This window comes from Phasianus colchicus, chromosome 11 (genome assembly GCF_987193195.1).
Source record: "Phasianus colchicus chromosome 11, bPhaCol1.hap1.1, whole genome shotgun sequence".
Taxonomy (NCBI): domain Eukaryota; kingdom Metazoa; phylum Chordata; class Aves; order Galliformes; family Phasianidae; genus Phasianus; species Phasianus colchicus.
This window is the reverse complement of record NC_143446.1, coordinates 9,178,345-9,192,577: the sequence shown is the minus strand read 5'-3', so window position 1 is coordinate 9,192,577 and position 14,233 is coordinate 9,178,345. Positions and strand designations below refer to the sequence as shown.

The window sequence follows — 14,233 nt, the reverse complement described above, 5'->3', positions numbered from 1 at the left end:
GAATTCTGAGTCTTGAAGGACTCAAAAGATGGATTGTGTCAGGGTGGCAGCAGCCTGCTGCGGTTGAGGCTCTTGGGCTTAACATAGTCACAGAGAAGCAGCCACAACTACTGCTGTGCTCAGCAGCAAACGTGCTTATGGGCGGGACGCGAGAGCGCTGTGCATAGGTTGCTGTGGGACAGAAAGGAAAGTTATTACTGGTTTATCTTGCCAGATTTGCTACTTTGAGTTCTGATTTCTAATAATTTGTAAGAGTTTTGGCTTTTACAATTTATGTTTAGAAGAGTTGTGTGTTAGCAATGTGTATTTTAAGTTCCTTTTATTTCTGCTTTAAAAAATTTGAAATATTTTACAAACGGGTTTCCTTTAATTTAGCTATAATCTTCTAGACATGGTGTACAGAGATTGCTTGACTTTGGGAAAGCGTTTACTTATAAGTAGTTTTTAGCGTCAAGGAGTAAGTATTGTCTAATGTAATGGTAGAAAAAGCTATTTTAAATCATACAGATTGGATGAAAAAAGTCTTCTCTTTTGACTATTTATAGACTATGTGAGTAGTTACTGAATATTTCTGTTGCATAGTAGAGAGATAATTGTGCAGTGCAGAGAGTTTACTGTACTATGCTTATGCAAAGTATTGGCTTTCTCCTCAGATTTTTATAGGCGGTTACTTCAGGCAGTCATTCTTTTGCAGAGGTACGAGTTTCATTCTTCAAATAAATGTCTTGGGACTGAAAATCCAGCTGATGCGGAGACTGAACTCAAAATTAAGTAAAAGAGAAATTTCTTTTTAAATGGTGATTGAATTATTTTATTTTTCATTAAGAGGAAAAAAATCAATTAAAAAATCTATCTCAATTAAAAAATAAAATTAAAAATAGCGTGGAAATGTTTTAAAATAAAAACATTTAATTTGAAAAAGCCAAGTGAATTTTTTCTTCTTTTGGAACTTTTGAATTTATGAATAATTTAAATTAATGGAACTTTTTTCCCCCCATAATTACTAATCTGAAAATTTTTGGTTCTCTCCAGTTTCCAGTTTTGCAAAGCTTCAAAGGAATTAGAATGTCTATATTCTCTAAAGCAGAGTCTTGTATAGCTTGGAAACATTGTGTAACTGCTGTATTAACTGGTGGAGATATCTATAAATATTGTGTCAGTTTAGTCAAAAAGCATTTGGGAAGAAAGGAGTTTGGCTTTTACTTTGCAGCATTTGTCTCTGTCTTCCCATGCCTTTGTTAATTCATTCATAAACATTATTGAACGTTATTTCTCTATTTTTTTGAACGTTTGTATTTATGCACTGAATTTCGATGCTAAAGCTGTCATTCTCAGGATCATAAACGGTACAGTAATGGGTTTAAAGTAGAAAATTGCTATGTCTAGAAAAACTTTGAAATTAAGTTCACTGGGAACCTTTAAACTTATATATATAACTTAAAACATGCTGAGATTTTAAGAAATGTTGAGAATTACCATTAAGTAGAAGCAGGGCTGTAAATGAGTAGCCTACATTTGATTTGCATGTTCTCAACTGAATGTGCGTAATGAAACCTAATGAGATGCAAACATTAAGAACACTTATAAAAACGTTGCCATTTAATGGTAGAACAAATTCAGACTACAGAATTCCAGTGCAGCCAAAACTTTTTATCCTTTTGAAGTGACTGGTAAGAGATGTGACTTCAGAAAGTTTTTTTCTTTCTGTTTAAATTCAGTTTATTGCATACTGACAGCTCTAGATATAATCCTTCTAAATATGAAGATGTTATCAAGTAATTGAAGAAACATCTGATACTGACTTCAGGTGTTAATGAATTATGGTTTCATTGAAGTGTGGAGTTGCAGAATACTTGTTAAGGCTATTATAGTAAATTAGAATAATTATCTATGCTTCACCTTTAAAATGATTTTGTTCATTTTAATTTTGCATTGTGTTGAATATGGAGTGAGAGATTTCTCTCTTGAATAGAGACCACTGTCCTCAAATCTAAAACTAATTTTAGGACAAGATATTGTCTGAAAGATAAGTGTGAAAGCACAGTGAGATGTAATAGGAATATTATTATTATTCATTGTGGGATTAATTATTTTGTACGTTTTTTTCCTTGTCACATCTATTGACTGAAGTCTGTCTTTAGCTTCGGTTTGTATTTTTGAGTATTGTGAAGTTGTTGGTGCTGTTTTGTATATCTCAATAAAATTATTTTTTTTCTGTTGAAGATACTTTTTGTTGAATTCAGTTCTTTCTGTTGAATCTCCTTTGCTTGCATCTGACCTTTATTTATGTTGATTTTGCTTCATTTTTCATTTACCATGCTGTTCAGTTTTTGGATGCCAGGAGAACAAAGGTTTGTCTACTATTTGCAGTCATTTTTTTTTTTTCAGAATTCAATATTGCTTACTGTGTTTTTTGTTTGCTCATTAGAGATACAGTAATCCTGTTTACTAAAACATATTCATAGCTTTAGTTGCCAAAAGAAAAGAACAAAACCAATCAAGTGCCCCCCTTGCTCCCCACCAAGATCCCTTCAGTTACAGCGAGTGCTTTGATTGACTTCGTGACTCATCTGCTGAGCACCGTGCAGAGGAGAACCACCTGTAGTCTATGAAGTAATTTAGAAAACAAGGAATACTGAGTCTTTCAACTTTGTAGACACATTGACTGTACAAATGGATGTGTCACTGCCTTGTGTTTGGGTTTGTTGTTTTTCTTTGCTCTTCATTTTATCTGTAGCTGACACTGTGTGTGTTGTCATTAATTTTTTCTAGAAGCACTTGAAAGATATCATTATAAACATTGTCACATGCATTTGCCATTTTTTTTAAGGTCATTTAGTATACTTTCATTGTTAATGCTAATAAATTTTTATAAAAGCATACAACAGAAGTTTAATTGAAGTCTAATTCTACAGTCAGATCCTAAATTCTTTTTTTTTGTTGTTGTTGTAGCATCTGCAAATGACAATCCAGGCTCTTCAAGATGAGCTTAGAACCCAGAGAGACCTTAATCATCTTCTCCAGCAAGAAAGTGGAAACCGAGGTGCTGAGCATTTTACTATTGAGCTAACAGAAGAGAATTTTCGGAGACTTCAAGCAGAACATGATAGGCAAGCTAAAGAACTTTTCCTGTTAAGAAAAACTCTAGAAGAAATGGAGCTAAGGATTGAAACACAAAAACAAACACTAAATGCTAGAGATGAATCAATAAAAAAGCTTCTGGAAATGTTGCAAAGTAAAGGTTTGCCCTCTAAAGGAATGGAAGATGACAATGAGAGAACTCGAAGGATGGCAGAAGCTGAATCTCAGGTTAATCATTTAGAAGTGATATTAGACCAGAAGGAGAAGGAAAACATACATCTTAGAGAGGTAAGAAAAACTCATTATTTATTTCTTTAAAAGATATTGCTAACATATTTGCTGCAGGTCTGGAAATAAGTATTTGAGTGCTTCCTTTTTCTGCTTTCATTGTTTCATAGAAGAAGATGCATCTATTTTAAATCCAAAATAAATAAACAAGTGGATTAAGAAATTATGGAAGACAAGTAATTGTGCCATTTGGGACCTATTGTCTTTGACATTGTTGCTTTGCATACATTCTAGATTTTTTTGTATTTTGATAAATCAATATTTGGCAAATCAAGGTGATGAGAACTATTGAAGAGACAGCACTTTTTATTACTATAAAATAACTAGTAATGAGTACATACTACATTTTGTTTTTATACCCCTTGTGTTTACACGCTTGAAAAGTGTTTTTGAACATTTTGCATTCTGTAGTCAGACTTCTAATTTATTTTCTTGTGTGGTATGCAACATAATACCACCACATTAACACACTGGGGTGATGGCTGGGCTGTGCTTTGAGAGATTTGGCCTCAGGCCCACGTTACTTGCTGATGAATTTTGAAACTAGATTTGGGAGAAGTACAATTGAAAGAAAATCTGCCTGGTTGTCAAGTCCATTTGCCCTTCTTCATCCTAGCAGCCTCTGAAGCCGGTGACAGGGAAATGAAACAGTGTGTCTTCCTCAGAAAGAGACCTTATTGCTTCCTACTGAGAAAGGTGACAACTACAGAGGTAGAGTACAAACTACCCACAGTGAGGAGAATCAGGGTGTCCAGCTCTATTTCCTTAGAAATTCAGGAGTAGCGTAGTCTGATTGAACCACTGGTCTGGTTAAAAAAACAAAACAAAAACAACCCACTAATTTGCCTGATAAGTCAAAACATGAATAAAATTAGTACAAGAACACAGAAAACTATTATTGGTTCTTGGATAAAGAGTAGCTATTTACATCTACAGATTTTTTTTTCCCATGGATGAACTGTTTGAGGTTACAGCTACTTTGTTAGTAAAAAGTAATTCTTAAAAGTCAGTGATAGATTTATTTTATATTTCTTTTTCTTCCTTTTAATCTGAAATATGTATGGAGCCCTCAGTTGTATCTGGAGCCCTTCTCAAGCTTGGAAACACTGGAGAATTTGCCAGGCACAATCATACATTTAATGTTTTCTTAGTGAAGATGTGGATCCTCCTGAATCTTTTCTCAGGCAGAACATTCATTAAAAAGTGATGCTGCCACTTAATGGAGTCTGAAAGTCAGTGGATTCTGAAAGGACTTGCATAAAGAATTAATGATACTGTATTTATTATAAGAAGGGTTGTGGAAGAAGTGCTTAAACTATTGGATGGGTTTCTGGATTAAATCTGGTTTCAGAGAAATACGGTGTTTCAAACATGGATGACCAGATGTACGTTAACTGCTTTTTGTTCTGTCACCTATAGCATCATTATCACTTACATTTATGATTACTAATTCAGACACATCCTGGACATGAATAAAGCAGAAATTTGAAGAAGGTTTCTAGTAGTCAAGCTTTGGAATGGCCTTCCAAGAACAGTTGGAGAAATAGGACTAAATAGAGCATGGAAAGTAGACAAGATATTTCATAGTTCCCCCTGGGTTGCTCTCAGGAGCCAGGAAATAAATTGTTTATCTCTAAATTTATATTTAGGATAAAGTAATTATCTTTCCTCTAGAGCAAGTGTACAGAGGGGTTTGCTGGAGTTTCTGCTTATTGGCATGCTTATGATATGCCTTGGAGACTTGTCAGTTTTTAAAATTTACTGTTTGCTGGTCAGAATCTCTGTCAGCTTGGGAACTATCTATCGATTTGGGGATTTTGGTTAAGAATTTTCTTCATGCTTTAAGAATCCAAAGCTTTGTGTGAAATTCCCTCTCTAGCTCTGCTCCTGAGGCATGCTGTACTTATGGGTTTTGATTTATTTGCCTATTGCTGTCTTGTGACTGGAAGTTGTCTACACAGTTTGATGGCATATTAGAAATTCAGTATTTAGTTTTGTTCATTTGTTAAAAAACACTATTCCACTTTTGATCTTTGTGTAGTGCAGTGAGTCTGTTTTCTGCTGTGCTTACTGGAATTACTGTTACTGCATGCAGTCTTTATCGTACAAAGTGCAGTTTTCCAGCCTGATAAATTAGGAATTACTGTGCTGAATCTTTTGCAGTAATCTCCTTAGTGGATTCCATTTTTGAACATGAGGTTGCAGGTTTTCAACCTAACTGTAAATGACCATCTTTTCCCCAACTCCCCTGAGAATGTTGTGACAGTAAACCAAAACTTGGAAGCTTTTCCAATCCCTTTCAGGAATGATTTGGTATTCACTCACGTTTTGTTCATTTTTATCTGTCTTTAACAAAAAATTTGTTGTTACAGAATTTCAACTAAAATATTCTGATTTCTGTATTTTTACAGGTTGCAGTATTGAACTCATATTGAGTATATTCCTGAAAAACTAATATATTGTCCTGTGTAATGTAATGTTTGATCAAATCCTGGAAATTAATTTTTTAATTAGCTTTGCTATTATTGTTCTTACAAGTTGCTATTATTACTGCACGTGAAGTATGCACGTTACCAGAAACCAATATTCTACTGCCTTGATTCAAATTAACATGCAGATATCCAAGAATCATGTGGAAAAGGAGGAAAAAAAATACTTTTGTTTCTTTTTCTTTCCCATGAATAGTTGTAGAAGTTAAAGTAGTTGCCACACAAGATGTGGAATTTCTCCAAACTGTTGATTATATTTCTTGGAGAAACTGCAGAGAAGATAGAAATAGCTAATGTAGCAGAGGCATAGGAACATGCCTCTGGAATATAAACTAGTCCATTTTTCTTTGTTTTCATATTCTTATCAGATTTGGGGTGGTTTGGGGATGTTAGCCACTTGCCCCTCAAAGACTATACCTTTCTGCAGCATATAGTCTACTGCATCTTCAAACTTTTGTTTCACAAAGGCAAGCTTCTGATTATGTGTTTACTCAAGTTCTCTTTGAGAGTTCTAGGAATGGCAAATTTGAGCCTTATTACACTGGAGAAAACTTCAGCTGAAGTTGGAATCCTGCTCTTCTCTTACAGGAATTGCAAGGAATGTCTGTGTTGGTGAGGTTCATTAAAACAAACATATTGGGGAAAAAGCTATGCAAAAAATGCAATTAAATTCCTTTCTGTGTATTAAGGAATTTGTAATACAGGCAAGAAGCTTTCACAAGAATAGCTAGATTCCCAGACTTGCAGTAGTTATAGCAAAACTTTCATTAGTATCTTATCACAAAGGAAGAAAAAATAATCTGATTAAATAGCATGAAGTTTAAGCACGTGTTTCAGCTTCAGTTTTGAATATACAGCCTACTAAGGAGAAAATATGGAGCTCTTCTCCATGGTTTCTGAGAGCATCTGTGTACTCAGTTTCCCTTCATTGAGCTAGACTGAATCTTTTGTCTAAGAAATTTAGCTCATTGAATGCCTGGAAGTATTTTTACTAGCCTTTTCTTAAGATAGCTGGATTTCATTGTTATTTTCCAAGAGAAAATGATATAGTGTGTGCTTGGTAAGGAAATTGTGTACGTCAGGTAACAAAGTAGCCTTTTCAAATACACATATGTAAGTAGAGGGACATTCTTGGGCCTGGCAGTCTTCATTTGTATGTTAACAGGTGAAAAGGCAATCTGTCTTGAAGCCACGACGTCGTACCATTGTGTCCTTATGCTCAGAAATAAGTATCCTGTGTATCACTAAATATGCATTTCTGTCATTAAAGATGCCTGCCTTTTAATACTTACATTGATTATCAAATGTATTTTCTAGGATTTTAAATAAACATTTTTTCTCTATAATTTTGGGAGAACTGTAGGTAATCCAGTGATTTTATCATGTGGAAATCTAGCACAGATGTTCGGTATTACTTTTTTTTAAACATAGTGACCACACATTATTTACCTTAAGTACCATTAAGTATTTTTTTATTATTGCTATTAAAAACTTGCCTTAGGCAAAGTCCCACTAAATCTCTAGTAAAGTCAAATGTTAAAATTCCAGCAAGTATTTTATTATATATACATACGCATAGATTACACATGCCTTCTCTATATAACATACAAATTCACTAAAATGGAATCTGAGATCATATAGGATTTTATATATACGTTTTAACTCTTATCTTGCATGTATTCTTAAAATAACGTTGTTGTACGTGGTTTAAAGCTATGGTCTTTTCTTTCCACACTTAGAAAGAAGAACACAGCTTTATTATAATTTAAAGTGCACTTTTAAACTTTCAGGGGTTTTTTAAAACTTGCTCTATCTTTGAACTCAGCTTGGTCAAATAACGATGGTTGATGATAGGATTTGAACTGCCATCATGAATTACTTATTGCATGTTTTTAAAGTTATTAATGGAGTAAAGTTCTTTCTTCCACTGTGAGTAGAACAGATGCCTTGCAGACTTTTGGTGTTTACTGTAAATGTCTTACACTGGAGCCAGTAGTAATTTACTAAGGAAATGCTTTATCGACACCAAACATTTCTTCCCTGTAGTTAGTTACACAGATTAACAACCATTCTAGACTAAGTGTCTTAGGTTCATTAGTGCCTCTTTCCTTTTATTTCTCCTGGCTCAGCTCAAAATATTAATCTAATTAGTAGTTACAAAGACAGTCATTTTCTATCAAAATATCAATAGCAATATGTGTTTTTTAAGGTGACTTTTTAGGTATACAGAAGGACTTTGCAGTCACACCAGGCAAGAAAAAGTAGACAGAAACTGATTATGCTCTAGAGAACAAATACTACTTTTAAGGTAGTCTGTTCAGGTTTTGTTATTCCCATAGTGTTCTTGCTGGGGTGCTTGGTTGCAATAGTTTTTAAAAGTCCACTTGGAGGACAGAAAGCTTTTTACTTATAAATTGTTTTTTTTTTCAATTAGGACACAACAACATCACCGCTAGTTTGGAATCTAGGATATGAGAAAAGTATCAGTTTGAAATGAATGTTATATTTGAGAAGTAATTAAAGAAATTGTTCTAGAAAGAGAGAAAAATCATGAAACACAAAATCAAGAAGAGTATGAACATATTTTCCAGAACTTCAGCACTCAAAATATAATGAATATATTTGTACGTCTACTGGTCTGCATTGCTGTAATATTTGCATGTCTCTGTTTGTTTTTAATACGTTTTCTCAATGCCTTTCATAGTGGTCTATGCCTCTTTTACAGATTAGGGCAATGAAGCAAAAGGTAAGCCAATAAATTGCCCAGGTCTCCTCCAAACTTTTCATTGCACAACAATCTTTCTCTTGAGTGGGAGGATCTAGTACTCTTAAAGGCAAAACTCTGTTTTGTGTTAACTAAACCACCACCAACGAAACCAAACCAAAACAACACCCACCTCCTAAGAAGGAAATACTGTTTTTTATTTGCTAAAATTTTTCCTTGCATACATCTTAAACTATATATGATAAGGTGACTTTTGTCTTTATATTTTCATGGGCTCTGTCAGTAATAAGGGTGAAAGAGTACTTTAGGCACTAGAATAGTATAAACTCTCCCTGAAATTTTCCCTGAAATAATTTTCATAAAGGCAACATGGTGTGTTAGATCAAACCATTTAATGAAACAGGATTTCTAATTAAGTAAACAGATGTAAATTTCTTGTTGAAACAGTGTGACTCCTTTCTTCAGAAGGAACACACAGCCTTTTATCTACTGGAACCGGAGTTCATCTGGTCACCATTTATCCCAGTTTTGTAAGAGTATTCGTTCCCTTGTGAGATAATCATGACGGAAGTTTGATGTTATGTTGAGAGTATGAGCCTGATAGTCTGATGTGATTAGAGAAATCTCAATATATTTTTTGTCAAATAAGTCATTGTCAATGAAATTTGACAGTGAGCATAAATATGTCCTATTTCAGCATAAAAATTTAATTAAAACATTGAAGAAAGCCCTCTGTACTCTGAAAGGTGTGTCTGCCAAAATACGGATATGTTTGAAAGTACTTAGATCCAAATACTGTTTTTTCCATGAGTCATCCCAGTGAAGTCAATGGGATTAGTTGAGTGGGTTGCAGTGATGGGGATCAGATTTGAATCAATTAATCTAAACTTTGGGAAAGTGCTTCGTGATATGAATCAGAAGAAAGTTCAGTTACTATTGATGTTCAGTTATTATTTCTTTAAATCATTTGTATTTCATTCTAGACATGATATTTGAAGATTTTGAACACAGTCGAAGTTCCACTGATACAATGAGAAGAAGAAAAATAACTATTAATTTACCTACAGAAAACTGCTTGCTTAGTTTTCTGCTGCTGTTCTTGGTTGTTGCGGACAGGTTCTTCTTAGTGGTGTGTCACTGATTCTGTTTAAAATCCTATTCTATTAAAAAAAAATTCTTATGCTCTTATATGTTGGCAATCTGATTCTGAATTCACTTCAAACAAGTGTTCCAAGTGGGGTTATCTCTAGTTAAAGTGAAAGGTCATCTTAGGGAAGGGAATGTGCTTTTCATGCTTTCCTTTTAAAAATTTGCAGTTGCAGAATGCATTATTTTCATAAATAACAATTATATATTTCTTGGGTTACGTTGCTTTAATCAGCTTTGATTCTTGACAGCTTTTATCTTCCTGAGCATAATTTTATTTACAAAAATGTTGATCTTAGTTTTTTTATAATGCATTTTTCTTTGGCTCAGTATTTAACACAAAAATCCACATTGGAAAACCTCCCAAAGATTATACATAAAGAGAACAGTAGCTTTTCATCAAATCAATTACATCTCTATTTGCTGTTTCATTATTCACCTGAATTTTCATAGGGTTCAATAATAAGATTTGTGTTATGGTTTCCTAGAAAAACTGTTCTGTGAAAATGATAAATAAGGGCAAATATAAGATGAAATCCAAACGACCCTCTTCCCTCAAATAATCACACTATGAAAAATATATTCATGATAGTCTAAAGTAAAGAATATATGTTTTTACTTGCTTGAATTTTTAAAGTTGTCTCCTTTAAATTAGTGGTTGTTATATGACTGCAGATCTTGAACCTTGAGAGGCTGGGATACTGCATGGACTGATTCTTTGTATTGGTTTCTGATTCTGTCATTGTACTCTTTTCAAGATGCCTGTGTAAACTATCCATTGAAATAGTGCAGTTTCTTTAAAAAACAAAGCCATGAAATATTATCCCCTGAGTAGTCCTAATGTTGGTGTTCAGAATTACAATGGGAAAACAATAGGACTGCTCTCATGAAAACCCCAGTGCAGCAATATGCATGCTTATGAGTAGTGCCAGGGAACATTGTATAAAACAGTGCAGCATCAGGAGCTGTTAGTCAACCAGCCCAGTTCTCCTCTCCTTGTCGCAAACCATTCCCCATGCATACAGCTTCCTAGGAATAATTGGGATAATTCAGCTCTATTTATACTTCATTATGGCAATGTTAAATGCAGTGTATTTCCTTAGTACCCCACATGTGTCCTGGACACCACTAGTTCAGTTCCATACACCTCACTTTCTTTTCTCTGAAGTAGTCAGACTTCTGCAGGTGTACGTTTTCATGCATATGCACTGTGAGGTTTATAATGATACAGATTTCCCAGTACATAATGTGTTAAATAAACTTGTCATTTACAAAACATCATATGAGTTGTTGTGATCTTCAGGTAAGCTGCAGTAATCTGCAGCAAGATGAGCCTGATATGGATGAAAAGCTTTGTCATTCTACATTTTCAAATGTAAGATCTCTAAAAATAAAGAAAAACTATTTATTGGAGGATGAGCCTGTGCTTGACTCCATCTGTTCACATTATTCACATAAGGTATGTTGACGTATTTTAGACACTGGATGGCACTCTTGAACGAGGATTGGATTTTGTTCTGTCTTTCATCCCTCTCGTAGATGATCGTGCCCTATTTGTCGCAGCTCAATTTACAATGATGGGATGAATTAAGAAGAGGAATACCTTCATTTACAACTGATAGTAACACACAGGAATTGTATTCAGTCTGTAGAAAGACTGCAGTTTAGAACAGCTGCAGCAAAGAAAGCAAGTAGAGAGCTTAATTGCACTTCTTGCTCTACAAAACAAGTAAAATCAGGAATGATATCTGAATATATTATTGGAATTCAGCGCCAGTTTTTTAGTCAGTTTTTAAAAATAAGAGGAAGCTAAGATGGCATCTTCCTCTTTTTATAGAGTTCCACCATGTTAAGTGTTCTCCCTTACCTTGGCTGCAGAAAAGTCTTTACACTATCATAATGTGACTGGAACCTGGAAGGTGGACAGAGGAGAATATCACAAGTTACATTTTATGCTCTGCTGCATTTTGAGAAAGACTGATAATATTTAATTTACTCAGGAGCTTTTCTGCTTATGTAATGGCTTGGTACCTATAGCCCTTTGGAAGAAGCCAAGGCAATGCACACACAGTGCACAGCTTGATGTAGTTGGGATCTTCTGACATGAAGCCCTAGATGTAGCTGCCATGAATAAATATGTGAAATCCTTTTTATAATGCTTTGTTAGATAAAATAAAGAAACATTTGATAGGTAACATTTTGATAGCCTTTCCGAGTAACATTTTGCAACAAGATTTTTAAAAAGCTAATTTACTATTCTGTTACAAATAATAAATCTAGATCTAAATGATAAACTTGGTGTTTCAAAATACATCTCTTTTTCAATACTTGAGCTTGCAGGGAACAAACAAACGTGACCCCTGGTTGTACAGACATGAGATGCTATTGTCCGAGAGAAAATCAGGACACCTCTGCAACTATAGGGATAGTGATTTGCTCTGTTTAAGTTGGTGGTGAACAAAGTAATAAGGCAGCCATTTACAGCAGTGTTGAAAAGATGACTAGGGGTTGCAAATGCATCTTTTTGAAAGAAAAGCAAATTTCTGGAAATTCTTATCATCCTTTATTGCAAAATACATTTTAACTTTTATTAACTTGTCAAATGTACAGGTGAATTATTATTATTCTGAATCTTAGCAAGTTTTTAGAAAGATCTTAAATCCAGGCAGTGCTGAATTGAGGCAGTGTGTCTCACAGCTTGAGGCACTGTTGTGACACAGGGTAGCCTCATGACTTCAGCATTCCTTGTTTTGAAATGGTGTGTGTCATGATTCAAAGGAACAGCTTTTTCAGTGAAAAAAGATCATAAGAATTGCATCATAGGACTACTAGGATACATGTTCTTCCTGATTAATTTATTTCCTAAATACATATGTTTCAACTTTTCCCAATTTACATTTTTATGAGTAATTATAGAGGCGTTGTAGAGATGAGAACATCCAATATACTGCCTGTCAGCTGTTGGACATCCATTTTGGTGAAGAATTAGAGTATCCTTTGGAATTACTGCACTAATAATTCCTTATGAAGTAAGAGAACTGCATCTTATTCTGGTTTTGCATGGAGGATGCCTGAGGAGGCTTTTGTAGGCTAACAATGCAATAAAAAAAAGGGTGAAGGAACCAGTGTTTGGCAGTGCTTTCCAATTTTGTAATGCAGTTGCATACACACCACAGACCAGCTCTTCATTTTGAGAGCTCTCTCAGGAGATTTCTCTCACAAAGGAAGTGGAATCAGTATTTTGTTTAAAAGTGTACCATCAAAGCACAGGGAGAAGCATTTTTATTGCAATTGCATCGTTATTCCCAAGTTGGTCTGTTTCAGAGCATTGATTGACTGAACACCTGCACATGTTTGATTCAGAACAATCAGTTTGTTCTAAATTATTCCTGACTTGCTTGGAGGGAGTCATTTTCAGCTCTCAACTTGAAAAGGGCATATTTTCACATAGGAGTACATCTGGCAGACAAAAGATTTTCTGCTGATAACAAATCTCAGAAACCATTATCAATATAATGTTACCCTTTAGCCTCTCAACAGTACTGCGAATATTTACAGTGGTCTTGGCAGTGCTTACATCCCATCTGCATCATTAAGGCACAGGATGGCTAGCCAGAAAAATGGAAATCTTACTAAGAGTTTGGGAACAGATAAACATGCTCCTACTTGTACATCTTTCTTTTCTCAAAAAAGGTTTTAACACCAACTCAGTTGATAGAATTTATGAAAACAATAGAGACTGCAGGATGGTAAGACAGAACTTACTCCTGGAGGGGTTCCAAATTAGGGCTACTTTGCTCATTTGTTTCCGTTGAGCCCTTCAGCATGAGATGTTGGAAATCTGGTGTCCCCTGCAAGCTTGGTCCTTAGCTTATTAACTCTTTCTTCAGAATGGTTTGCATTCTAGCAAAGTCAAAAGGTAACGAATTTAATCTCCAGAACACCTCGGTATTTTTTTTTCCTGATGAAAAAATGTAGAATTTGATACTTGCATAAAACCTTCTTTTACTCAGTTGGTTACAAATTATGAATATTTTATTAGTAACCTGTATATTCCTAATGTGTGAATGCATGGTGGTTGAGCCTTACAGGGAATTTTGCTTTAATTTAACGCTGTGGTGCTTTAAAAAATGTAAAATGTGTTTCCTTACAATCTTCTCTTAGTGGAATCTCTGTGCAGTATGGCAGTCTTAAACTGCATAAGTAAAGACTGTAATTATGAATGGTAGCAAGCAAGATTTGGGACTGGTAAGTACATCATTATGTTACTGCATTAGTGAATGTTACCAGTTATTTAAAACATACTTAACAGGCTTAGCAGAAATTCTCCAGGAATGCCAAATTGAAAGACTAACTTGATATACTTGTTTGGCCGCTTGTAGGGGTTACCCAACAATGGATTCATTGCAGACAAGAATATGGAAGAGTTCTTGAGTCTGTGACTGGTCAGAGATCTCAAGGGATGGTTTTTTCAGTCAGAGCTCAGGTTAAGTAATACATGCAT

The 14,233-nt window shown here is 34.6% G+C and overlaps 1 protein-coding gene across 2 annotated transcripts in view; it reads left to right on the top strand.

The window, feature by feature from the left end:
* The window catches only part of ERC2 (ELKS/RAB6-interacting/CAST family member 2), a 429,234-nt gene that overhangs the window by 54,985 nt on the left and 360,016 nt on the right, over window positions 1-14,233 (top strand). For both annotated transcript variants that reach the window (XM_031609751.2, XM_090148181.1), the window contains exon 3: window positions 2,953-3,369. In XM_031609751.2, coding sequence (XP_031465611.2) covers window positions 2,953-3,369 — 417 coding nt within the window. The remainder of the gene's footprint in view (window positions 1-2,952; window positions 3,370-14,233) is intronic.